This window comes from Nilaparvata lugens, chromosome X (genome assembly GCF_014356525.2).
Source record: "Nilaparvata lugens isolate BPH chromosome X, ASM1435652v1, whole genome shotgun sequence".
In the NCBI taxonomy this organism is placed as follows: domain Eukaryota; kingdom Metazoa; phylum Arthropoda; class Insecta; order Hemiptera; family Delphacidae; genus Nilaparvata; species Nilaparvata lugens.
In genome coordinates, this window is record NC_052518.1 from 12,580,782 (window position 1) to 12,607,993 (window position 27,212).

At 33.1% G+C, this 27,212-nt stretch overlaps 1 protein-coding gene across 1 annotated transcript; it reads left to right on the forward strand.

Annotated features, from left to right (window-relative positions):
* The first annotated feature begins 296 nt into the window (after positions 1 to 296).
* Positions 297 to 26,489, forward strand: LOC111057520 (E3 ubiquitin-protein ligase RNF170). The gene is made up of 6 exons (XM_022344956.2): positions 297 to 700; positions 5,555 to 5,634; positions 8,753 to 8,842; positions 10,851 to 10,921; positions 13,573 to 13,707; positions 22,472 to 26,489. Exons 1-6 carry the CDS (start codon positions 561 to 563, stop codon positions 22,736 to 22,738), a joined length of 783 nt encoding a protein of 260 aa, XP_022200648.1. The 5' UTR covers positions 297 to 560; the 3' UTR covers positions 22,739 to 26,489.
* The last annotated feature ends 723 nt before the right edge of the window (positions 26,490 to 27,212 follow it).

Below are 27,212 nucleotides of genomic sequence, written 5' to 3' on the forward strand. Positions count from 1 at the left end.
TCCATTATTTATTCATATAATTGCATACGTAAAGCCTATGTTTATATTGCCTAGTAAACGTATTTAAACAGATTATGTTGTATTGAGATTTATTTCAGGGCTTTATCAAGCCGATAATAACTTGCTTCTTGAATCTATGAACAAGAAGTATATTAATGAAGAATCATATTAATGGTCGAAGGTTGTATAGGGTGAGTTGGTGTTTGGGTATGAAGGCTATTAGATGAAGTGGTTTCACGTCTTTTTCACGATTCCAAAATATTGGGTGAAATTGCAATTGGTAGAAATTGCAAAATAAATTGGGTCTGTTGGTAGGCACCTGAAAAATCATCACATGCGCATGTGCATTACGGTGTGTCTGTTGTACCAAGAAGATAGATTCTTGTTCAAACTTGAAACTTCAAACTTAAAACAATAACAAAGCGTCAGGATTATGTTAATATAAATACTAGTTGTACTGCTTAGTATACACAACTATTTTGTAAAATTAATATTTTAGAAAAGCTGGATCGTTAATCTATTAATCTCTTCTTGCTCAGTCCAAATTTTCGAATGACAAAATGTTCGAAAATATAACTCAATCATCTGAACATCTTCTGAACATGGCAAAGGATAGTTTAATTTACGGTATTGGAGATGAAGTTCTACTCGCCACAGTAATTGCAGTCATCAGTATTGGACTATGGATATTTCTTTACGGGTAACGTACCATACCATCATTATTCTATAACTATAACCTATAAGAAGTTGGAAGTGCTCTGATCTTTGTCTTAAAAACTCTGCTTAGCATATATTTATGATGTAGATTTGATGAAACTATTCAAATGTGAGCAATATAAAAACATGATTTTGGATTCCAACAGGCTACATTTAAGTCTAAACGACTAGTAAATTGTCAGTTTCTAATCATAGCTCATAAAAATTCAGCAAAGGGTCAAGGGTGGCTGTTTTCACACTAAAGCTAGGATAAAGGTAGGTTGGGTTGTGCGTAACAACTGTCGTCGTCAACCACGATTCAAAAAGCAGAAACCTAATCCCTAACCTTTCCTCAACCTTGCACTCTTTTTTTGATGTTTAAAACATCCAGTCAATTATTAAATTTATGTGAATAAACTACTCTTTTCCTACCTTGGAAATTGACCATTTCTGCACTGATTGCAGGCCGCAAAGAATCACTTTCCCGCTCTAGTGCGCAAAGTATTACTTTGCGTACTCTATATACTTTACGTATCATCTAGCAGCCATTCCAATCAGCTGTTGACATTGTTGGCGTGTATTATGAATGCGAATTTGTTCTATATATATATTTTTTCTGATTTTCAAATGGATAAATTTGAGAACTCATAAAATTATACATTTTGAATATTATTAATTATTAATCATTTCAAATAATATTTTTTTCATTCATAAAATCAATTTAAAAAATTATTTGGAAATTGAGATTTACTCAAAATTATTCAAATTTTCAAATTAATATAATTTGTAATTTGAATAAATTATCGATTTTCAAGTTTAAAATAAATTGAAGTTGTTATTAATAACAAAATTATACAGACAAACATTTGATGGATTTCAGCCATCATTTTACCAATAGTCAACCACTTTTCATATTCAATGGTAACTGTAGGAAAAATTCAATGTGAAATACGTGCGCAAAGTTCCTCTGCTGCACTCAAGAAACCATTCCGCCCTCGCCTACGGCTCGTGCGTAAACGTTTCTTTCGGTGCATCAATTTAATTCTACTAAAAAAACTTGCTTATTATGGGGTCACAGCCAAAGCATTAGACTTTTTTGAATCTTACTTGACAGGGAGTCGCCAAGCGGTAAGAGTTATTATCAATAAAGGGGTTATTATTGATTCGGACTGGTTGTTTCAACCCAATGGAATTCCCCAGGGAACAATACTGGGTCCAATACTTTTCAACATTTATGTGAATGATCTCCCAAAAAAACTAGATTCCAAGGTCATTCTATTCGCCGATGATACAACAATTCTAGTTGAGGGCTCAAAAGGGGATATCCAAATCAAGACTCAAACGGCAATTTCAGACTTAAATCACTGGCTCAATGAGAATCACCTTAAACTAAATACCAACAAAACAAAAATTCTTTAATTTACAGCATCCCGTCGAACTTTAAACAACAATATACCTAACGTAGACCTATCAGGATACGATCAGTCAAAAGTGACGAGGTTTCTCGGGGTCGAGCTGCAGGATTACTTGAGGTGGGGTGATCAGGTGCAGCGTCTCTTGCATAGGATATCTGCTATTCTGTTCTCGCTGAGGTGTGTGAGGGGAGCAGTAGGGTATAATTCCCTGCTTGCGATCTATCATGGCTATCTCATGTCTGTCATTCGTTACAGTTTGATATTCTGGGGTGGCTATGACACACACCTTGGGGTAATTTTCAGGAGGCAGAAAAGAGCTCTGAGAATAATCTTCAACCTCAGTTCCCGAACATCCTGTAGGCCTTATTTTGTGAGAGAGAGTATATTAACTTTGCCAGCCATGTACTTTCTGGAGATCATCACGTACGTTAGTAAAAATTGGAGGGCATTCTCATCCGTTTTACTTGATCATTCCTACAATACGAGGAGTGGTGGCTCAATCCTCGGTTACCCGGCACATAGACTAACCCTTCTGGAGAAAGGCCCACACTATTGCGCAATAAAAATTATAAATAGACTCCCCCATAACTTTAAAGATTTTTCCAACTTTTCAAAGATGACCGGAAGGATAAGGAAGGTTCTGTTAAAAAGAGCGCCATACACAGTGGATGAATGTGTGGATGTCTTGAGGGAAGAAAATTACATGTCATAGAATTATTACAGAATAAAAATTTCCTTTAAATCAACTGAAATTAATCGATTTCTTCCAGGGGGTGTTCTTTGAGACAGTGTTTTTCTTTGACGTCTCCTCTTTGCACTAATTGTATTTTTCTGTGTTTTTTTATTGATTGTGACGATTCGATGTTGTGAAGCTTGTCTTTTATATGCAACTACTTGAATAAATGAAATTTGATTTGATTTGATTTGAGCAAACTGTCACTTTGCGCACTAGTTGCACAAATAACTATTTCACTTACTGACTAGAGAAGGCTACTTTCGTGCGGCAAGCGTTTATTTTCAACAATATGCCACTTGAAATGACTCAAGTCAGTAAATGAAAACAATTTTTTATCTAAATAAATAATTGACTACATGTTGTTGGTTGTTTTAATCATAAAAAGTGTGATAATATTAGTATTTCTGTAATACAGTTATTATTGATGCAAATTTCTAGGTGTAGGCCTGTTCTGCAATACAGGTTTTAAAACCAGTACGGACTGTTTGCCGTCCAGATAGCCGAGTTGACTAAGGCTTTGCGCCCTTCAGTCTGCTAGTGCTACCTGGCCTCGGGTTCGAATCCCGCCGAATCCCATTCAATAGGCATGATAAAACTATCATCTCATAATTCACCATCGCACTTCCATGCACAAGCTCATGTGGGCATCATCCGCAATTAAAAAATATGAACATTGCAATTATCTCGTTTCAATTTGAACTTACAATTTGAACAGTAGATGTTTCTGTACATTTTTACATTTCGGTATGTAGGCAATTCTGTGTTTACGTATGACCGAACTGAAAGTCGGAGAGTCGGTCGAGACCATTGCAATCCTATATCATTTTCAAGATTCAAGGCTGGCAAGAATCAGCGTCCCCTTACCGATTCCCGTACGACTTTTGTCGTCACGATTCTAGCCCGGTGTCGTGGGAATTAGCATAATAATCTATTTTACTTCAATTTACAAAGAATACAAACATGATTATTAAAAAAAAAAAAATCAAGCATAAAATAAAATAACATACAGGATGGGTGAAAAGCCCGAAAACGGCTTAATATCTCACGCACAAAGGTAATTTGACGTTGGGTGTGATTGGGGATCCTACTCAATTTGAAAATACTACTTTACTATGACTTTAAAAATCTAGTCCGCCATTTTGAATGCAACTTTTTTAAAATAGGAAGGTGGTCATGCGATACATGATTTTGATACGGAATTTCAAGAAATAAAGAATGGCAAAAACCGCAAATCGATATATCAAACCGTTTCGAAGATATACACATTATTAATCAATAGGTACTATTCAAGGCAGAAAAGAGAGAAAAAAGTCCGAGAACGGCTTAGTATCTTATACACGAAGGTAATTTGATGGTGGGTGTGATCGGGGATTCTACTCATATTAAAAATACTACTTTACTATGAATTTAAAATTCTGTTCCGCCATCTTGGATCCGCCATTTTTGATGCAACTTTTTTTTTTAATAGGAAGGTTGTCATACGATACATGATTTCGATACGAAATTTAATGAAAAAATGAATGTTGAAAGCCGCACATGGATATCTCAAACCGTTTAGAAGATATTCATAATATCAATACCACTTATGTATTTCATTTCTGATTTGAATGGTATTGATTAATAATGTGAATATCTTCTAAACGGTTTGTGATATCGATGTGCGAGTTCCGCCATTCATTTTGTCTTGAAATTCTGTATCGAAATCATGTATCGCATGACCACCTTCCTGTTTAAAAAATAAAGTTGCATTCAATATGGCGGACCAGATTTTTAAAGTCATAGTAAAGTAGTATTTTCAAATTTAGTAGGATCCCCAATCACATCCACCGTCAAATTATCTTTGTGTATGAGATATTAAGCCATTCTCGGACTTTTCACCCACTCTGTATAAATGTCCAGCACAGTACATCCCTCTTCAGGTTGAACCTGTGTGGAGGCTCTCACTCTAAAAAAATTACTTGGACTTGAAAAACTACAATGCCGATAGTAGGCCTAAAATAGAATCTGTACCTTCTTAAACAAAAGAAGCTCATTCAATAATAGATAATCAAAAATAGATAGAACCAGTAATAAATAGAATATACATCTATTATTATATCATCACATTCAATTCAAAATCAATATAATATTTGGTGAATAGAATATATTAACAAAATATTGAATTGCCATATACTACTATCAGGAAAAAATCTGTTTATAGCAACAAATTATAACTCGTTGCCTCAATTAAAGAGAAGAGGTCCTCATGTGAGAAGGCTACTCTAGTTCTAGTAAATGGCTCCTTCGGTTTAATAGAAGCATTCCGGTGAGTCGAATACTCATGCTCATCTGAAATTCAAAACTGACCGGATGTAATAAACAATCTTCAAAAGATTCATTTCATATAAGTTAGTAAATTTATATTAAAAACCCCAAAATCATTGTACAATAACTCAATTGGTTGTCCAATGAATCTTAATTTTTCTTATATGATTGGGAGTAGGTAAATAGTAGAGGACAGAAAAATCGGCTATCTCTGTGATTGGGCTACCTCTCGGACTTACAGATTCACAAAACCAATTCAAAAAGTCTTGAAATATTGGAAGATAGGTCGAATATGATTTGGTATGTGGAGTTTTGTTGTGAATTGTTACCAAGTAAACCCTATTAACCTGAGTGGAGTTTGACTTCTTCCTACTGATTAATTAAAAATTTTATTTTTCCACAGGCGGAATGATGTTGCGGCTCTTTGGGGATTTTTTGCTCGTAGACAACCTGTAATAGACCCTGCCAACGAACCTGAAGCTGGTATGTACCTCACATTAGTCTCGGGTGAAAATGGATTATTGGACTCATTCTGTAGATGAATAAAAATCAAACTTTATAAGCAGTAGTAATACTCCTATTTTCATGTTAAGTGGACAATGTACAGTTTGTGATCACTTTCATTTAATCCACTTTTGCTGGGGTGACAATAGCAACTGTTACCTTAGGCCCAGCTCACACAGAAGTGGCGTATGGCACGGACTTTTTTCACTCCTATCTAAAAATATGGTCTAATACAAACAGAAGAGACGTTGTGCTACGCCACTTCTGTATGAATTAGGTCATATGTTTATACAGGAGTGACGTGGAAGTGACAAAAGTCAGCGCTACGTCCGTGCCATACGCTACTTCTATGTGAATTGGGCATTAGACTCTGGAAACGGGAGCACTAAAGCGACGCTTCATCTACTCTTGAGCAAAAATCAGATTTCCGCGCGTAGTCTAGACTACCACGACGAGAGTATAACATTTTATGCTACTTTTCTGCTAACGTCAGTCATCAGCCAGACATTCACAGAGGATCCAGACAGTTCGAATGTTGATACTTCCTGGAAATTCTTTAATTAGAAATGCTATTTTAGGTAGAAGGAAGAGACAATTGAGTGTATATCCCATTAATTTGAAAATATCTTTGTATGGTGAATTCTATCATGGTTTTAAACAGTCGAGAGAGGATCGTGAAAAGCTCTTTGATTCTACGCGAATATCAACAAATACATTTCATTACATTTTGAAGCGGCTGAAACATATTCTTGAAGGAAAAAAGCCCAGCCTGTGGCAACAAATTATGTTGTAAGCACTATTCAACAACTAAAGAACTTAACCGAACCATCAACCTTGAAGAATATTAAATTAAATAACACTTGCTTTCCCGTTTCGTTTTGCATTTTGGCCAATAAAATACAAAATACTATATCTCTTTTCTGTATAGGGCCACTTTTTATAGAAATAGAAAGAAAAATAAAATCTCAGTACCCTTTTTGAATTATATAATCACAACATGTTTCGGACATTGATGCCGAAAAAATATCATGACATTTCACAAAGATTTTATTTTTCTTTCTATTTCTACAAAATACTATTCCTGTTTTAATGGATAAGCTGATGTAGGCAATAAAACTACCGGTGGATATGAATGTAGTAATTACTACTCATAATTAACTTTGATGTGGTTTTAAGAAGTGTAACTCAAAATGAATTTCAGGGTTTCAACATGATATTTACTACATCAAACTTACGTTTATGGTTTTGTAGGGACGGATTCAAAGATCCAAAGGCTCAAAGAACCTTACACGTCAACCGAAGCTTATTGTGTGTCCCAAAGTATGTTAGTTGGGCAAACCAACTTCCGTGTCCTTTACAAGGTCCAGGAGTTTTTTCCCTGTACCAACATCCCATTCCTCACCTGTTGCTTGCAGCCAAACAGAGCCATTCTTCTAGCTCCAAGACTTTCGCAATCCAGTATGATATGCTTAGCAGTCTCTGCACACTGATTACAAAGGCTACTCATCTGGCTTTCATTTCTGATTCCAATTGTGTGGAGATGTTTCCTGAAGTGGCCATGTCCAGTTATCAGGGCAATCAACTGCTTGACCTGACCTCTACCCAGATTCACCAGCCATCAAACATCAAACTTACAGCCACAAGTCATACATCGAATGAGAGAGGAACAGTTTTGTTTGTTGGCATCTGCTTATTTGCAGTTTCTCAAGCACTTGAGAACTTTTAAAGCTCTTTTTAGCACCATATCCCGGCAGAACACACATCTAACTGGTACCTACTCCTTAGCTGGATTGGATTTTACAGCTATGGCTCTTCTTTCAACTGGCACAGGATGAACCAGAAAATTTCACCTATCAACAAGATGTTGCACCGCCTTTCTTAACTGGCTTATGAGGTGCTCGATTGTTTTAACTTGCCTGTACCCGATCGCTGGATTAACTGTAAGGAACCTTAAGACACGGATGTTTTGCCATGACCACCGCGGTCATCTGACCTTATGCCGTGTGATTTCTATCTGTGGGGGCTTATGAAGGTATGTATAATGTATGTGTCTCCACTGCCAGCCAACCTTCTCGAGGAAGAATTGAAACAGCTGCTGCAGCAATTATTGATAATGAGACACTTATTAAAGTTTGGTATCGTCTTGATGTATGCCGAGTAACGAATGGTGAACACTTAGGCTTTTACTTAAAACTGTTTAAATTCCTCTTTAATTTGATATATGACTAGTAGCCCCAAATTGAACTGAAGGGCACGTTATATTTTCACTCCCGGCTGAAGTATGGCAGTCTAAATACCCATTGACGGCTTAAAGGTGAGGTGGGGCCTCCCCGCATGGGACTCCACACCAAGAAAAAACCATTTGATACCGCGCTGATACTTCTAGCCTTCTGACTGAGGTTAGTCGAGTGACAGGGTGTGGGCCGAAATCTACTTAGAACACGTGTGTTATCAACTTGTGTATGGAATCAAGGCTAATCATATGCCTGTTGATCACATTTTCTACATAAGTTATATTTTATTTGCTCCAGTACTTACAGCTACCTGTACTTTTTAAAGATGTAATTATATGATAATGAAAAGCTGTAGTAGAATTAGCCATAACTTCCTTGTTTTTTAGTATTCTCGGAAATGGGACTTACACTTCAGTTTGGGGTTACACTTGATGAATCCGGAATCAGAATCTTCATGTCTCTATTCTCAAGGAAAAAGACTCGTTATACTGAAAAAAAGACCTTTGCACACCTTCAGCAAGCGACGAACGCTGATGACGAAACTCGACTGTAGCTTCAGCGCGAATCATCGTGGCCAGTCGATCCCCTTTAGCATGCAAAGTAATGAAGAGCTAAAGCAAAAAAATATTGTCTGGCTTGTAATTGGAAATGTTAATGGTAGTCGTTGTAGCTTGCTTTAGGGTTAAAACATGGTGGAATAGTGAAGGTAGAGTGAAGTTTAAGCTGTACTCTACCTTCACTATTCCACTAAGTTTTAAATCTTACTCGATAAAAACTTTGTCGGGAATATTATCTTGATCATTGATTCATTGTTTATTTCACATATTAATATGCAATAACATTTTTATGTTGTTTGTTTACAGAGGACAATGCAAATCCAAACCCAACTTGTCCAATCTGTTTGGATGCGTGCCAGATGGCACTCGAAACGAACTGCGGCCATACATATTGCGGTAGTTATCAATTTTCTTCTTATCAATAATAATTATCTGTTTATTTCACTTTTGAATATGATATCAATTAATGTAACGAATAATTCATATTTTCAAGTAATGGATTCCATGCTATAACAATTATACAACACGTTGATTTATAAGTTATCTATATCAATTATCTGTTATGGATAAAGCAATGTTGCGGTTTTTTGTGAAATTTAATTTTTAGTATAGTTTTATTTCTTAAACCGCCCCGTAATAGTACTTTATGTAACAAGTCCGGTAACGATAATTTACCGCATAAGTATGATTGTTTCTGCCCGAAACGTAGAGGGCTGAATTATCATACGAATGCGCTAAATACGTTACCGTACAAGTTACGTACAATGTTTTTTGTCATACTTATCTGAGATAGAATAATATTGCTGAGAAATAGAAACCATTACCTGCTGCTTCTCGAGCTACTGCATTCTATAAAACATGACCTAGCCCGTAGCGCCTAGTTCATAACAGACAGACCCTTCGAGCTCAAATAAAATAATAAAGGCCTAAATTATAAGATTTCAGATGAGTTCTTATAACTTGAAACTCCTTAAATGAGCTCTTAAATTATTTGAGTTGTATATTAAATACTCAGATGCTATTAGGACTCAGTAGAGTCCTAACATACTCGACTGTAAAGAGAACATATGATCTCTTTACAGTATAGTATGCTGTAATGAAAATCACATGTTTTCTTGTTCTGCAAACAGCTGTTTACCGGCTTGATTTAATGCATGGAAAACAGCTGCAATTGAGTAAGTATGGCAAAAAATAACAGAAATGTTTCACAGTGTAAAGTCGTTGGAGATTCTTAAAATTAATCCAGAAGTAAAAAATCCATAAATTTTGAGGGAAATTAGACTGAATCTCTGGGAATCAAAAACATACCATATTTACCATATCTATATGTACTACATACTGCAAATCTGAATATCCACCAATCAGCTCAACACACCGCACCACATAGAAAACAATGTTTATGAAAGCGAAGCACAAAAGCAAACCTCTTCGTATTGGATATGTGTGAAGATAATCCTTTTAAGAAGAGAAGAGAAGCTCAAGCATATATACATTTCCGTAATATACATATTATCTGTGTTAAATGCTTCTTAGATCCTGATAAAAATGTAGGCTTAGATATAATTTTTTTGTCAGCTTTGTACACCAGTATTTTTGCCAGCTTAGTATGACAGCACTGAGATTCACACACTGTTGAATAACTTGTTTGTTTGAAGCTACTTCTAAATATTCTTCATTGCAAAATCAAATACTGCAAATGAAAATACTCGTCAATTATAGAAATGACTGATAGAAAATCATCTGATTTAATTTTATTGCAGTGGAACTTTTCTCCTCATGAAATAACCTAATTAATGGCTAGTTTACTGAGATGGGATACTGATGAATTCATTGTAGTTGTTTGTCTAGCTGACATTTGTATCTCAATCTTGTTAATATTTTGCTACCGACTATATATAACAACGGTAAAAACTGCTAATAATCCTATTAAATCAATATTGACGATCATTCCAGTAGCGCAAAGTAGGTCAACTACTGTAAATTTTCGTATACTTTCTGATTTTGAAATGGCTAGTTATGAATCTGTGTTTGAATGTAAATTGATTAGTTGTCAACTCGACCATGCAGCCTTTATAAAACATATTACAGTATCTCCTTTGTTGATCGAATAGTTTTCGATGGAAATATCGTGAAGTCCAATCTAAATGGAGTAGATGTTGAATCTCAACATTCTAAGTCCATATAGACCTTCAAGGGCACATGCATCCGATTTTAAAGTTGATGAATGAACCGAATAATTAGCCTTATTTGATAAGGAAGAGAACAATAAGGAGAGTCTATAGCCTATCAATTTAAATTATTATTTTATATGGGTATTTGCGATTTATCTATTAAAATTGATATTCTAGATTATAATTTGTATTTGTAAAAATAATAAACTTCTTGCATATTCGGTTTTTTATAGGTGTATGTCTGAAGACGCTGTACGAGATGAACGGTTATGTTATTCTGAGATGCCCGACTTGCCGCCAGATGGTATGTAAATATGTATAAGACTTTCTATCGTCTTAGTAAATGTATAAAAAATTTAATCATTTGTGTCATTATTTTAACTTAGTTTACTTATTATTTCTTCTTTTTTACATTTAGAGTAATATTTTTTTCCTACAGATACCTTGAAAAGTGACCATTTCTACACTGATTGCAGGCCGCAAAGAATCACTTTTCCGCACTAGTGCGCACTTTGCGTACTCCAGATTTGCAGCATGACAACGCAAAATAGTTAGTTGGTTATATGGAGCACCAGTGCAGGAAAATCAAAATTAAGTTGGTAACACACATAGTGAGGCCCACGTTATAATGGCAGTGGAGAACAGCGTTGCCTTGTCATTATGTGCCTTGATTATAGTCATTTCAATGCTTACATAACATAAACCCCCTTCAAGCAGTCACATAAATTTTCAATTGAATTACTAATCATTATAATTCAATTATTATTTTTCAATTTTGAATAAATTAAGGTTTTTTATTAATAATAAAATTACACAGAAAAACATTTGATGGATTTCAGGGAATTTTACCCATAATTACCCACTTTTCATATTCAATGGTAACTGTAGGAAAAATTTAATGTGAATTACGTGCGCAAAGTTCGTTTGCTGCACTCAAGAAACCATCATTCCATCAGTAAACGTTTCTTTCGGTGCTGCAAACTGTCACTTTGTGCACTAGTTGCACAAATAACTAATTTCCTACAGGTACCTAGGAAAATGACCATTTCTGCACTGATTGCAGACAGCCAAGAATCACTTTTCCGCTCTAGTGCGCAAAGTGTTACTTTGCGTACTCTTAATACTTTGCATATTGCAGCCATCCCAATCAGCTGTTGACATTGTTGGCGTGTATTTTAAATGTGAATTTGTATCTATATTTTTTTCTGCTTTTCAAATAAATAAAATAAACAAATAAATAAAAATGAGAACTCATTAAATTATACATTTTGAATATTATTAATTATTCATTATTTCAAATAATATTTTTTTCATTCATTGATTGGTTGAAAATTATTTAGAAATGAGGATTTACTCAAAATTATTCAAATTTTCAAATTAATTTGATTAATTTAATTTTTAATTAATCGATTATTAATTTTCAATTGGATTATTAAGTTTAAAATAAATTAAAGCTGTTATTAATAACAAAATTATACAGACAAACATTATATGGATTTCAGCTATCATTTTGCCCATAATCAACCACTTTTCATATTCAATGGTAACTGTAGGAAAAATTTTATGTGAAATACGTGCGCAAAGTTCCTCTGCTGCACTCAAGAAACCATTCCGCCCTCGCCTACAGCTCGTGTGTAAACGTTTCTTTCGGTGCAGCAAACTGTCACTTTGCGCACTAGTTGCACAAATAACTATTTCACTTACTGACTAGAGTAGGCTACTTTCGTGCGGCAAGCGTTTATTTTCAACAATATGTCACTTGAAATTACTCCAGTCAGTAAGTGAAAACATTTTATTCATCAATTTATTATCATTTTGTAATTTCGCAATGTTGTAATGTTATTTAATGCAATAGGTTTTTCAAGACCTGGCATGTGATAAATAAGTAAATCAATTAATCAATCATTGACTGATCTGTTGTTAGATTCATGTCTCGAAGTCTTCATTGGTTAAATGTCGAACAATGCTTTAAAGTTTCTTATGAATTTCAGTGAATGACGACTTTTTTGTGGAGATACAATAGCTATTTATGTATTAAGAGCGTAATGCGCGACTTTATCGCTCGCGCAAAACAGTTATCACTCGAAGCGGAGCGTGATAATTTTGCAAAAGTGATAAAGAAGCATTACGCGCGTATTACATACAAAATTTTTTCTACAACTGACCAAACCTGTTAAATTACTTATATTGGCGGAGTTAATAAATAATTCGTCTTCACTGATATCCATCATGGCTGCATAGTGCAGAACCGGTACAATTAGTCAATTGCCGACTTTTTAGGTTCAGATCTGACCTACTTTTGGCGAGCTGATTAGCGAGCGTAGAGAAACTCTTCTGTGCATGCGCAAATGATTAGCGAGCGTAAAGAAAATCTACTGTGCATGCACAGATGGTTAGCGAGCGAAAAAGTATATTCTCCTCAGAAATAAGCTGTTTTACGAGGAGAATTGAGTATTTAAATTCTTTTTTTACGCGCAGTTGTAGAAAAAACATTTTATATGCTTTTCATGCTCGATTTAAATGTTAGTGTATTGCAAAATAACAAATTATTATAACCGCCACTGATTCATGTGATTAAATACACCCAAAACGGTTTACGTAGTATGATTGTCTACCTTGCTTGTTTCAAAACTTACACTTTATCAATTTTTGTGTCTATAGCAATGATAAAAGCATACAAGATTTCCCCCATTATTTTCTTCTATAAAAAACTGTGTCATCGGAAACTTATTTGGTGATCTTAATTTGTTTTCTCCATGTATAGTAAGGCAATGCTGTAACTGAAGTTCAAGTATCACTTATGCTTTCATTTAGTTTGAAGATTTCCTTTCAAGTTGATTAATTGTTCATTTGCATGCCTCTCAAATGTGTGGCTCTTAAGCAAGTAAAGATAATAGATATTCGGTTGATATTATTCCACGAAATAACTAATAACAATACTGATCTCTCATTCAGGTCTCAATGTTGTTTCTGCACTTGACCCAACGAGAAGAAAACGCACCCAACAATACGGCATTGGCTGTGAATCGAGCAATTGTAATAGATTTCTTCAATCTTTACAATGTGACTCATTCGGGAATTGAAAGAAATGTAAGTATATGCTGTGCTGCTTTGCAATCAATACGGATATCGTAATCAATTCGTAGAACAACGTTTATAATTAACTTCCTAAATTCCTGCTTCCAATGAATTTCGAGTACCAGAAACGGAATATAGTGAACTAGTTTAATGAAGCAATTTAGTGCCTGAACTAAATGTATACAAATTTTTTGTTAATATTGTAGAAACTGCTAACTATGACCAATGCCAATTTAAATATGTCATACCCAACATAAGAATATGTTCATTACATCAAATAATAAAAAAATGAAATAATATTCGAAAAAATTGAAAATTGAAAAAAATCTCCATATTTTAAAAAAGAATTCTGAAATCAGTCATATTTTCTTCACATGTTTCCGACATTCGTTGAATTTATTATGTGTGGGAAAAAATAAATTGAAAAAAACTAAGATGAATGTATAGAATGTCAAAAAAAAACTTCCACTTCATTCCAATTTTTATTAGAAACCCTTTGTAAATTCAATACTCTACAACAGTTAATGATAGAATAACCTCTTTCTGTTGCAACACTGATAACTTATTAAAAGCAACTGAACCGATACTGATCAAGGAATAATACTTTTGTAGGTTGGAAGATATCTTCCAAAAAATTTCAGGTTGAAACAAGCTTTCACTCGAACTGGGATTGTTATGGTCATGTTTCTGATACGATCACTGACTATAACAAAACCAGACTCTTCTACCTGGTCAACTCTCATTTAGAACTTATTTAGAATGGATCACAATGTTTCAATGGACAGAGCAAATACCTTTGTTTTGAATGAATTTTGAAAGAACGTTAGAATCAACGAGAAAAATGTGTATGGTTCAATTTTTACATTGAGCTAGACCAGCTATGTGTGTAAACTCTTTTACCATCCCATGGAATTTTCTCGATTTCTGGTACTCGAAAACAGGACTTTAGAAGCACCAAATCCTACATCATCACGGATTAATGTGGCCTTGCACTTGGATAGTCAAGTTTGTCTTGTTGTTTACCAAATATTTTGAATGTGGTATTGTTGCACTTGATAATATCATTTGCATGCAAACATGTGTGTACAAGCTTTTTCTGTCAAGAATAAAGTAGTGTATGTTTGTGGTATATTGTATGTTGAAACTATGTACAAACATGTTTATACAAGCATGTCTAACAAACCTGCATGTACAAACATGACTAACAAACCTGTACTATCGTTGGTGGTCGGCCTTAAGTTTCTTCAGAGTTGTATACTAGTTGTATGTATCAGCATTTCATTAAAATTTCCAAGAGATTGATTCTAAATTAATGAATCCCCTGGCTCTTATTAGAATTAGAATTGTAGATTAATTGTGTAAAGAACGTCTAGACTCACTTCCATAAAAATTAGTATTAGTAGGACAGAAACATTGAAAATGGACCAGATTTTAAATATATCTATCTATGAAGAAAAAGAAAATAGTATTAACACTAACAATTCAATTACTGAAAAAACTGAAGTTACGTGAATGCTAACATAGTTTGTCCGGAAAGTAATGTCAATGACTTTTAACATGAAATTTATTGATAAGATCAGTTCAAACTGTTCCAAAGTACATTGATCAGTTTAAAAGTAAATTCCTCCCGCATTAATACTCTGTTGCCATCGTGATTTCCACTCAGAAATAAGTTCTATTCTGGGATGCTCTTGAAGGCATTCGTTGTAGCCGTTTGAACGTTGCTGACTGACTCGAAATGCTCCCCTTTCATCAGCCTTTTCGTTTCGGGGTGGTACACAAACACCCAAGACTCAACTCTAGTGATATCATTCTCTAAAGATTTTGGGACTTCGTCACAATGCGTTGATCAAGGGAGTGCTGCATTTTCAACTCCGACGTGTCACAAAAACGTCTCTCACGGAAATCTCTGAAAGAAGTCTCACGACTTTACACTTTTCACTTCTTTCACGTCGGCATGACGTCGGCTTTGTTCCCAAAACTATTTTGGTTGTATATATTTTCCTATTAGGTTTAATAGTTACAAATGATAATATGATTGATTTATCATAAAAATAAATATTAGGATTTCAAGTCTAGAGTTTATATTCATGCTGAATTATCAACTTTATAGAGATTTTAATATAAATTCCATCTACAGAAGAGAAAATCAGTTTATAAGTTTTATTTATCCATGCCGGCCTGGTTGGTCTAATTACTAACTTCGACCAGCAAGCACCTCCTGTTTTATGGGTTCGAATCTCGTGGATGGCATGGACGTTTGTTCATCTCATCATTCACCATGAACTTCCCATTACCCACGCACAAGCCAGAAGCTCATGTGGGCATCATCCGCAATAAAATTCTTTAAAACTTTAATGTTGAAATGATCATTCCATTAATAAATTTAATTATATTATTCTTGAAGATATATTACTAGCATATTTTGTCAAACATTTACTTATTTTATTCTATTCGAAAATTTTAGAAAAATTCTCAGTCTTTATCCTTTTTTGTTCCATCCATACGTTAACTTGATAAGAATAGAATCAAATCTCTTTTAAAGCATGATTTTTGTCTTGATTGAAGCATGATATTTGTCTTGATTGTTTTGTTTCAGGATATGCCCAAGATTATAGCTATCTTCTGCATGCTTTTTTTCTCACAATTCATGTACATATACGAGCACTACAATACTTTTCAGTGATTTGTATAATTCATTCTCAGTGTTTGTAGTAGATTTCCGTCCGCTAAGATTGTGAACCAATTAACATTTTTCATGAATTTTAAATAATCATCTCAAAAACTAAACTAACTCCATTAATACTTTCCCATAGGAGAGTAACAATGTGAATAATATTGTCACACAGAATTGTCGATTCCATATATATGTTTTGTAGATACGTTCCTGGTTGTGGTTTATTACAATTCATGTAAATAAATCTTGTTTTTCGAATAATAATATTAGTGTAAATAATACTAATGTAAATAATATACGTTTCTAACGAATCTCATGAATAACTAAACCAACTCCATAAATACATTTTCATAGGAGAGAGAGAGAATATGAATGAGTCTGAATCCCACACAGAAATTGTTTCTTGAAAATTCAAACAAAATTTCTTGAAAATCAATTTTTGAAAAATTAATAATCAGAAGTGAATGCGGTCAACTCTCTTACAATCACTGAAAAGTATTGTCTACAATTTGCCTTACACTGTAGAAATTTATTTTTTCACGTCACTCATTATTATTAGTCTTTATCGATTCCATTTATATGTTGTGTAGATAAGTTTCTGCTATTGGCGGCGTGTTTCAATACATTTTGAATAAAAATAAACCAACTCCATCAATACATTTTCATAGGAGAGTAAGAATGTAAATGAGAGTACTGTCTATGACTGTCACACAGAAACTTGATTGTAAGTTTGCTATTCTAGATAGCAAATTTAGATTTCGTTATTATAGATTTGTTTTGTAACTGTAGAATTTTTTAGTTGTCATATGTGTAGCTGTTGTTGCCAATTTGGTTCTGTATGCGGTGTTTGCAAAATAACCAATTCATTTGTACCTCATTTATGGAGTCATCATTTTCACGTGGCGATACTCTATCCACCTTTTGTTAGGCCTCAAAGTATTTTTCCTCTGATTGATATAGTTTCCGTGATAGGATCAGAACTGCCACAATCATGAGGCTAACAATATCAAGTGTTTTCACACGACTGTTTGGCAAGAAACAAATGCGCATACTTATGGTTGGACTCAATTCCGCCAGAAAAACGACAATTTTGTACAAGCTAGAATTGTTTCTTGAAAATTCAAACATAATTTCTTGAAAATGAATTTTTGAAAACTTATTAATTAGAAGTAAGTGCAGTCAACTCTCTTAGTCCACAATTTGACTTTGATTGTAAAAATTGATTTTTTCTAGATCTTTCATACAATTCACGCAACTCGTTATCAATCATTTTTTATCAAGTCTATCTATTCCATGTTATATGTTGTGTAGATAAGTTGCTGTGTATTTCAATTTATGTTAATAAATTTTTGTATGATTTGTATCCTCAATTCTCAATGTTTGTAGTAGATTTCCTTCGGCTAAGATCTTGAACCAATTACTTCATCAACATTTTTTTAATAGTTTTAAACGAATCATCTTAACAATTTAAACATAATTTCTTGAAAATGGATTTTTGAAAACTTTATAACTGGGATTATGTAAGGTCAACTCTTTTAGTTTACAATTTGACTTGTAGAAATTGTTTTTTTCTAGCACTTCCATACAATTCACACCACTTTATCGATTCCATGTTATTCGTTGTGTAGATTAGTTTCTTCTATTGGTTGCTGTGTATTCCAATTTATGTTCATAGATCTTTGTATGATTTGTATCCTCAATTCTCAATGTTTGTAGTAGATTTCCGTCGGCTAAGATCTTGAACCAATTACTTGATCAACAATGTTTTAATAGTTTTAACGAATCATAACTAACTCCATCAATACATTTGCATAGGAGAGTTAGAATGTAATTGAGAGTACAATCTATGACTGTCACACAGAAACTGCTTCATTTCTTAAAAATGAATTTTTAAAAACTTAATAATTAGAAGTAATTGCGTTCAACTCTCTTAGTCTACAATTTGACTTACACTGTAGAAATGTATTTTTTCAATCATTATGCTTTTGAATTATCCAGTCTTTATCGATTCCATGTTATAAGTTGTGTAGATAAATTCAGTTGCGTAGATAAATGTCTGCTTTTGGTTGTGGTGTATTCTAGTTTACGTAAATAAATCCTTGTTTTTTCATTCAAGTATTCGTTTTTAATGGTGTAATAATTAGTCAGATTGTGTTAATTTTATTTATTACTATACACTAGGGGTGAATATTGCTTCAATAATATCCAGTTATCAATGAGCCAAGGTTTCAATTTCTTGCCGAAAAATTCATAGTTCCTCGAAATTTTTCAACGAGTCAAGGTTTCAATTAGTTTTGAAATATGTACTGATCTTCACAACATCAATATAATTTACAGTATCTGGCATTGATTTTAATTTTATCTCAATTGTTTGGGATTTATTCTTCAAACAGACGCGTTTCTCTCTCCCCTTTCCCAGAGCCTTGAGGTTGATATTTATTCAGTCAAATCAACAATAAAATAGTGAAAATTGTCTGATGAATTGGAGAAACTTCTGGCAAATTTATACACAGTTGAAATACATTTTGTGATAGCTATGCAGTTCAAGCTCTATTATGAAATTTATTTCGCAATGATATTATAGTACCGTAGATGAAATATTATCAATAAACTTACAAGGATTTGAGTGGTAAACGTTTCATATTTATCAATTAAAATATATATTCTATTTGGTTGCGGTTTCAGTATTTCATTGGATTCTTTTGGTTAGTTTTCCATTCTTTCACCTATATTTAGCATTTCTGAACTGTAAATGCTGTATAACTGGTTGAAGAGCAAGTGAACAACTAAAGAACTTTCGCTACGTGGTCTTTATAAGGTTGTGGGATTTTTTTCTGAATGAGACATGACATAATTTCGGGTGATGGAGTTAATAGAGGTGGTGATCTAATCTTGACAGTCACTGCCAACTGACTAAAATTACGTGCATTTAAATAGAACGTTTCCGACTTATACGTATGCATATGTTGTTGCACGTGTATTTAAATAGGACGTTTCCGACTTATACGTATGCTTTTGTCGTGTGTGGATGCTTTTTTAACAAATCTCATTTGAATATTGAGTAGTGTCATTTTGGGCAGCTGGCAGTAACTGCTAAATCGGATCACCTCTACTGAATGATCAGTAGAATTTGTTGTTGGCAATTGGAACTTTGAAGATAAAAAAAATCTGTGTTGATCAAAAACTTATGTGTTTGGTACTTTCCAAACACATAAGTTTTTGATCAACACAGATTTTTTTCATCTTCAAAGTTCCAATTTTTTTAGTATGAACAAAAGCCAATCTGAATGAATGTTTCTATATCTTAAAGGCATTACAAAGGTAAGATCTATCTTTCTGAAAGTAAATCTATGTTTGGAACAGTATTGTAAACCTGGCAGAAATCTGCCCAACTGTGTTAAAATTTATTTTGAACAAATATATAGATAGATAGAAAAATTCCTTTCATTTGCACTGTGTTGATACGTGTTCTGGTTAATATTAAAATGCCTGGTTCTTGATATGAAGATTCAAAATTTCGTGTTTTTAAGTGTTTGCACTGAAAATAGGACCCAAATTCACAAGTGGATGAAACATAACCTACATTTTGGACTAGTGTATTAATCAAAATTCGGGGAAGGAACAGTTTTGGGCTTTGCCTGTTGTTTCTTCCCCAATAATTTTAATGATTTGTTCCTTTTATCTAAATAAATTAATATTTTTACATAAATAATCTCTTTTATACTGATTTTGATTTAGTTGATGAAATCTTATACCAAATTCGAAATTGTTCGGTATTTTGGGAAATTGGGTAATGTAGAAATATTCACTTTTCAAAGTTGTCAAATACGCAAATTTCCAAAGATTTCATTTTTTGACAGTACTGGATTTAACTGGCACTTTTCCTCGATTTGAAAAAAGTATAATTTTGAGAAAATACTCTCAAATACTAGAGCGATGCTCGTTCTCTAGTTACTTGAATCCCTAAACTGTTCTTAGTTGATTACCGTAATTCTGATGAGAATAAATCAAAATTATGAAGTTACATGAACATATGTCGAAATATGTCCCCGGAAACAATTTCATGTATAAATCAAACTGTATTTATCATTGTGTGTGGAGCTGCATTGATAATTTTAAATATTAGTCCGGGCTCAAATTTACTTTCGGGTAACAGCTGTGGAATATGTCTCAATTTCTTCCTTAGGACTAGTATAATGAGAAACGCAATGATGATTAGTCGAAAGCACAAGAAAAACAAGATGGCCGCCAAAATGTTCAGGGTTTTGTTATATCGCTTGTATTTTGATAACCATTCAAGATATTTCGCACGAAAATATTTGAAAACCCTTCATCTATAATTCTTTACATACAGGGTGGTTGAAAAGTCCGAGAACGGCTTAATATATCATACACAAGGGTAATTTAACGGTGGGTGTGATTGAGGATCCTTCTCAAATTGAAAATACTACTTTAATATGACTTCAAAAATCTGGTCCGCCATATTGAATGCAAATTTGTTTTTTTAAATAGGAAGGTGGTCATGCAATACATAATTTCAATACGGGATTTCAAGAAAAAATGAATGGCGAAAACCGCATATCGGTATCTCAAACTGTTTAGAAGATATTCACATTATTAATCAATATTATTCAAAGCAGAAAGGGAAGAAAAAAGTATGAGAACGGCTCAGTATCTCACGGAAAAATGTGATTTCGAGGTGGGTGTGATTTGGAATCCTTCTCAAATTAAAAATACTACTTTACTATGAATTCAATAATCTTGTCCGCCATCTTGGATCCGCCATATTGAATGCAACTTTTTTTTTAATAGGAAGGTGGTCATGCGATACATGATTTCGATACGAAATTTCAAGGCAAAACGAATGGCGAAAACCGCACATCCTTATCTCGAAACGTTTGGAAGATATTCGCATTATAAATCAATACTATCAAATCAGAAATGAAATAGATAGGTGGTATTGATTAATAATGTGAATATCTTTGAAACGGTATGAGATATCGATGCGCGGTCTTCGTCGTTCATTTTGTCCTGAAATTCCACATTGAAATCATGTATCGCATAACCACCTTCCTATTTAAAAAATTGAAGTTGCATTCAATATGGCGGATCCTAGATGGCGGACCAGATTTTTTAATTCATAGTAAAGTAGTATTTTTAATTTGAGAAGGATCCCCAATCACACCCACCTTGAAATCACATTTTTCCATGAGATACTGAGCCGTTCTCATATGTTTTTCTGCCCTTTCTGCTTTGAATAGTAATGATTAATAATGTGAATATCTTCGGAACGGTTTGAGATATCGATATGCAGTTTTCACCATTCATTTTTTCTTGAAATTCTGTATCGAAATTATGTATTGCATGACCACCTTCCTATTTAAAAAACAAATTTGCATTCAATATGGCGGACCTGATTTTTGAAGTCATAGTAAAGTAGTATTTTCAATTTTAGTATCCCCAATCATACCCACCGTCAAATTACCTTTGTGTTTGAGATATTAAGCCGTTCTCGGACTTTTCATCCACTCTGTATTAAGGTTTCCTTTCAAACGTATAGTTTATTGTTTATAACTACAAACAAACATTTTCTCAAATTTCTTCCTATTATAACTTTTTCTGTGGGAGAGATACCGAACAATATCAAATCTATGAAATTCACATCGTTTTCTTAGCTTCAAAATGATATGTCTTCACGCGCTGTACGTTTATAAATGTGGGTCCCGAAGCTTCAAAATGACATCTAGTTGAGGGCTGTAAGTCCATTTTTCACGGTTGGAGCGTCATTGGAAAAAACAAAGTGTACTGATGGCGATCTTTTTTCGAGGTGTTTGCATGTGATTTCTACTGATCATCATTGCGTTTCTCATTATACTATTAAGGAAGAAATTGAGACATCTTCCACAGCTGTTACCCGAAAATGACTACAGAGTGCATTTTTAGTACATATGCGCCCGGACTGTATTTATTAAACCTGACATCACTTGTCAAAATATGTTCCGGGTACCAATTTTAGGTACATCTCAAACTGTATTTGCCATTGTATGTGAAGTGTTCACTTAAGAAGACTGTTCACGGAAAGAACATTCAATTTTTCAGATAATGGAGCATCTACGTGATCTTCCTACTCTATTACGAAACCTGTGGTATGAATTCTTCACAATAAACGGCATGTTGAGGTTCAGGTTTCGTGTCCGTATTGGTTTCTATTGCTCAATGCTGCTTTTCTACCTATGCGTCCCTTTCGATATAATACCGGAATCGATGTTCGGTCTTCTAGGTCTCATGGATGATATTCTTATTTCGTTAGTCTTCTTAGTATATTTGGCAGCATTGTATAGACGACATGTGCTTGACAGACATTAGGATATTATCCGAGGCTTCAGAGTTGCATTAGCTTATTTATGAAATTTGCAAGATCTGACTCCAATAAAGTGGAAATGTGATTGCTTTTCATATGCTACTACAATTCTGGAACCTCGTATTCTAGTCATGATTACTGATAATCACTGAAATGAAACCAGTGTGATCTCCATTGTGACCATTGTTATCTCCAATTGGACTGCCAACAGCCTCCAATCTCAGAATCTCAAAGAAAGCAATATTTATCTTGCTTTAGCCTTCTATCCAAAAAGGAGCTTCCATTCTAAAGTAAGTTTTTACTAAGAAAATTAGTATGGTAATAGAGTTCTTCTTTTCACAGTAAATATTTATTTTCATTCAAACTAGTTTTTCAAAATTTAGTTACCGTATTCATCACATGCTTCTCTGAAGCGTATAGTTCGCAAGAGAGTGTAGCTTTTCTATCTATAAATGGAGCTTCTATTCAATCAACTTATTACTAAGAGAATTTTCAAATGTATTTTTATAATTTCAATCGAAACAAGATATATTATTATTTTGCTAATAATTATCTTATTCATTCTATGCTTCTCTCTTGACTGATGTACACTAAAGTATTAAGATATGTATAACTTATTTCTAGTTATATTTAAAGCTGACAAGGTTTTATAGACTTACTCAAAAACCATCTCTATTTCGGCGGCCTTAAAAAAGACGGTGATTCAAAACGTAGGTAGGCCTACTAAGATACAGAGAATAGTGAGATAGATAGTTTGGTTGGAATTAGTGATAGCGTCTAACTTACGAGACAAAGAAAATGGTAAGTCAAAGCTGTAAATAATGTTCAAGAGACTGAGAATTTGTAAATCCTAGTTTGCTTGTTTTTCAAGCAAATGGGAAATGTGTATATTTGTTATACATTAGCCTACTATCCAAAAAAGAGCTTCCATTCTTTCAGCTAAGTGAGTTTTTACTAAGAAAATTAGTATGGTAATAGAGTTCTTCTTTTCACAGTAAATATTTATTTTCATTCTAACTAGTTTTTCAAATTTAGTTATTCATCACATTCTAGGTTGTTGGTGTGAGCTTTTCAATAATTTGATTTATTTTTATTTATTCTTATGTCTTTTATCGGCAGAGAGATCCTTTTGGATTTTCTGCCTCGCCATGTTACCCAATGTCATTTCCTATCAACACTCACGTTTATAGGTTATGTATTGGGTTCTTGATGTTTTCTCACTAAAAATTTTCACTTCCACTTTCTGAGTTTCTATTAATAAAGTTTTAAACCAAGAAAAGTAAACAAATATAAAAATTTTGATTATAATAATTGAACTGAAAATTTCTCATTACAATTTTTTCCATGGCAACCAAACGAGAATAATTTAATTTAATTATAAATTGGAAAGTACATAGACCGGTGATAACATAAATTGATCAGTTTGGGAAAATATTTTTGTTATTCTCAGTTGTTATTTTTTCTTTTCTATTTTATATTCCATTTATATCTGTCATTGCTTGGGAGATCAAATAATCTTCATGTAATGTATTCATTCAACAACATTTTGATAATCATATTTAATTAATTGGCTCAGAAGCAGGTGTAAACAAGAATTGAATTGATTTAAATTTATATCATTTTTCTTCTTTCTCTTTTTTAGAATTGAATAAGGTTTCATGTTTATCTCATCTATCTTATTCTTCTCCTTATTTCATTCTTTTTCATAGCATATAATAATTATAAAGTAGATAATTAAGATAATGCTATGAAAAAGAATGAATTAAGGAGATAATCTACTTTATAATTATTATATGCTATGAAAAAGAATGAAATAAGGAGAAGAATAAGATAGATGAGATAAACATGAAACTTTATGATAATTATTATCTTAATTTATATCTAATTTAATTATGTGTTTATTTTTCAAAGTTAACTGTTCTCGTTTGCAATATTCTTATTTTGTTTGAAGGTACGTTGTATTTTTGTTTATTTAAATACTGTTGTATTTTGTTTATTTGTTTCGTATTGTACTGTTATTTCGTGCAATTGGCATTTCGAGACCTAACACGTCATAATAAAAATTAATTACAATCAATCAATCTCTTCAACCTTTTGAGATCACTATACCTTATTAGCTAGTCAGGTTAGTTCATAATTATCTGTCATTCATGAAATGATCCATGTATTATTTTTTATTATTATTTTTGTGAGTTGGAAGTTAGTCGTGGAATAAAGCGATTTAATTTCTAACGTGTAAGTTATGAACGTGTGTTTTATCACGTTCATTAGCTTAGTATAAAGGCAATATTATTTTGCTCCATGTATCATACAAACTATAGTGAGTTGGCTTTTGGTCTGCAAATCAAGGTCTTAATTGGAATCTCATAAATACTTTAATGGAATATAATGAATACATAAACATTGAATACTTGAATCACATAAATAATTGAATTTTCATCTCGAGGCCCATATCCGTTTGCTCGTTTCGTTTCATTAAAAAGTGATTGTTTGAGATATTGATTACCTGAAGGGATCTTTGTCTTTAAAATCAATTACAGGCTGTCCTAGTCCGGGCAGTTTAAACCGTACATAATTGTATTTTTCAAAAAATAGTATCTTGTAAGGTAAGGTGATGTTCAAATATTAATTTTGCAAAGTTTTTTTTTTAAATTAACGTCGCGAGTGGTTGCCAATTCAAAACCTGAGGTGCTGACCAGAAGACGAGGGATCATCCATAAGCTGGGATTTTATATAAAATGATTTTTTTTAGTTCAGGTCAATATTAATTACATTTTTTAATTGAGTTAAATTACTATTATTATTCATTTTATTTCTTATTGACTCGCGCTTCGCCCCCTGCACCCCCGCGAGGTAGGTAGGTAGCAGCCTCCACGCTTAGCAGAGGGCAGTTTATTTTATTATTTCTGATGAAAAATTTAGTTATTAATTTTTTTTGTTCATATTTCATAAAAACTTGACTAACTGTTGAAAGTTTTCAAAAAAGTCACCTGGTCGGAAATTGAACTCTGACATTATGCATGGTGTGTTAGTATTTGTCCTGAGATGGAGAACGGAAGATGTGAAATTTGATGATTTTAAAAAAAATCTCCAAAACAACTTTTCAGCAGAAAAAGTTATCTCGACCAAGTGTTCTTTTGAATAAACGGCTTTTTCTGCCATGCATGATGAAAAAAGTTACAAATTTAATTTTTTCAAGGATCCCCAAGCTTGTCCTGGAAAGGAGATTTCATGCCAGTCGATAGAGCTTATGAATGACTATCCAAGATATAAATTTGAAGAAATTTGGTCAAGCGAGTTTTGATGAAATCGTGATAGAAACACAACAAAATCCATTTTCTCGACAAAAATTGCAGCTCCTGCAAATTTTGCAGAAATGAGAAATCACGTTTTCGAGAAAACCGTGGAAAACATGGTTCTTTTAGTGATCTTCCGACATTTTGTATTGGATTTTATTGAATAATTTCTTATTGCCGGACCTTAGGTTTGAAATTCCAAGTCAATCCGCTAAGTAATGTATAATAAATTTATAGCTAATACATGCCTTCCTCTTCTCCATGAAGACAGAATTTTTATATTATGTTATTTGAATAGAATATTTTAAAACAAAGATTGTTAACTTAATGGTTAAGTTTATTTGAATTTATTAAATACGGTACTAGGTTTAAATAGATGTGTATTTCTTCCATGTGTTGTTGTAAATAATAATGTTACACTTGTAAATAAATGTTGTTGAATGAAATAAAAGTTGTTAATAACGTTTTTCTTAATTTACATAACTTTCCCATTGTTGATAACAGTTTGATGAAACATCAATCAAAATTTGACATGAAGAATTGCAAAGTCATAACCTAATTAGTTTGAAACAATAATGCGAATATTAAGTTGAGATGCGAAAATTTTTGAAATACATTTCCTTTTTAAAGAGAAGTTGTAATTATCATAATATAGCTTTGTTCTGAATCAGGCAAAATGATTCAATGTAAGAGAGTTGGCGAAAACTGGGCTTTTCAATGGAACTGCAAACGTTTTGACATAACGTTGTTGTGATTCATGATATAATATATTTATTCAATTGAAAAAAGAAACTTCCATTTGCAAATTTCATTTTCATTTTGTAAGTAAATGATTAGTGAGTACTTTGGTAATAGGCAAAGTAGACCTATAATATAACAATGCTATATTATTGAAAGAATAAGACGTTGATGTTGTCAATACCACTTTAATTAATTCATCTTACAGAACCAGGTTTCATGGTAACACCTACCACATCTTCAGCTTAACTTCAGTTCATGAAACCTGGTTCTGTAAGATGAATTAATTTTAGAATAAATTAAAGTTGTATTGACAACATCAACGTCTTATTCTTTCAATTATGGAGTTTTAATATACCACAACATCTCATATCATACAATCAAATTATTAAGCTATATTAGTTACGGTACCATGATATAAGGTAATTAGATAGTCTTTAGTCTG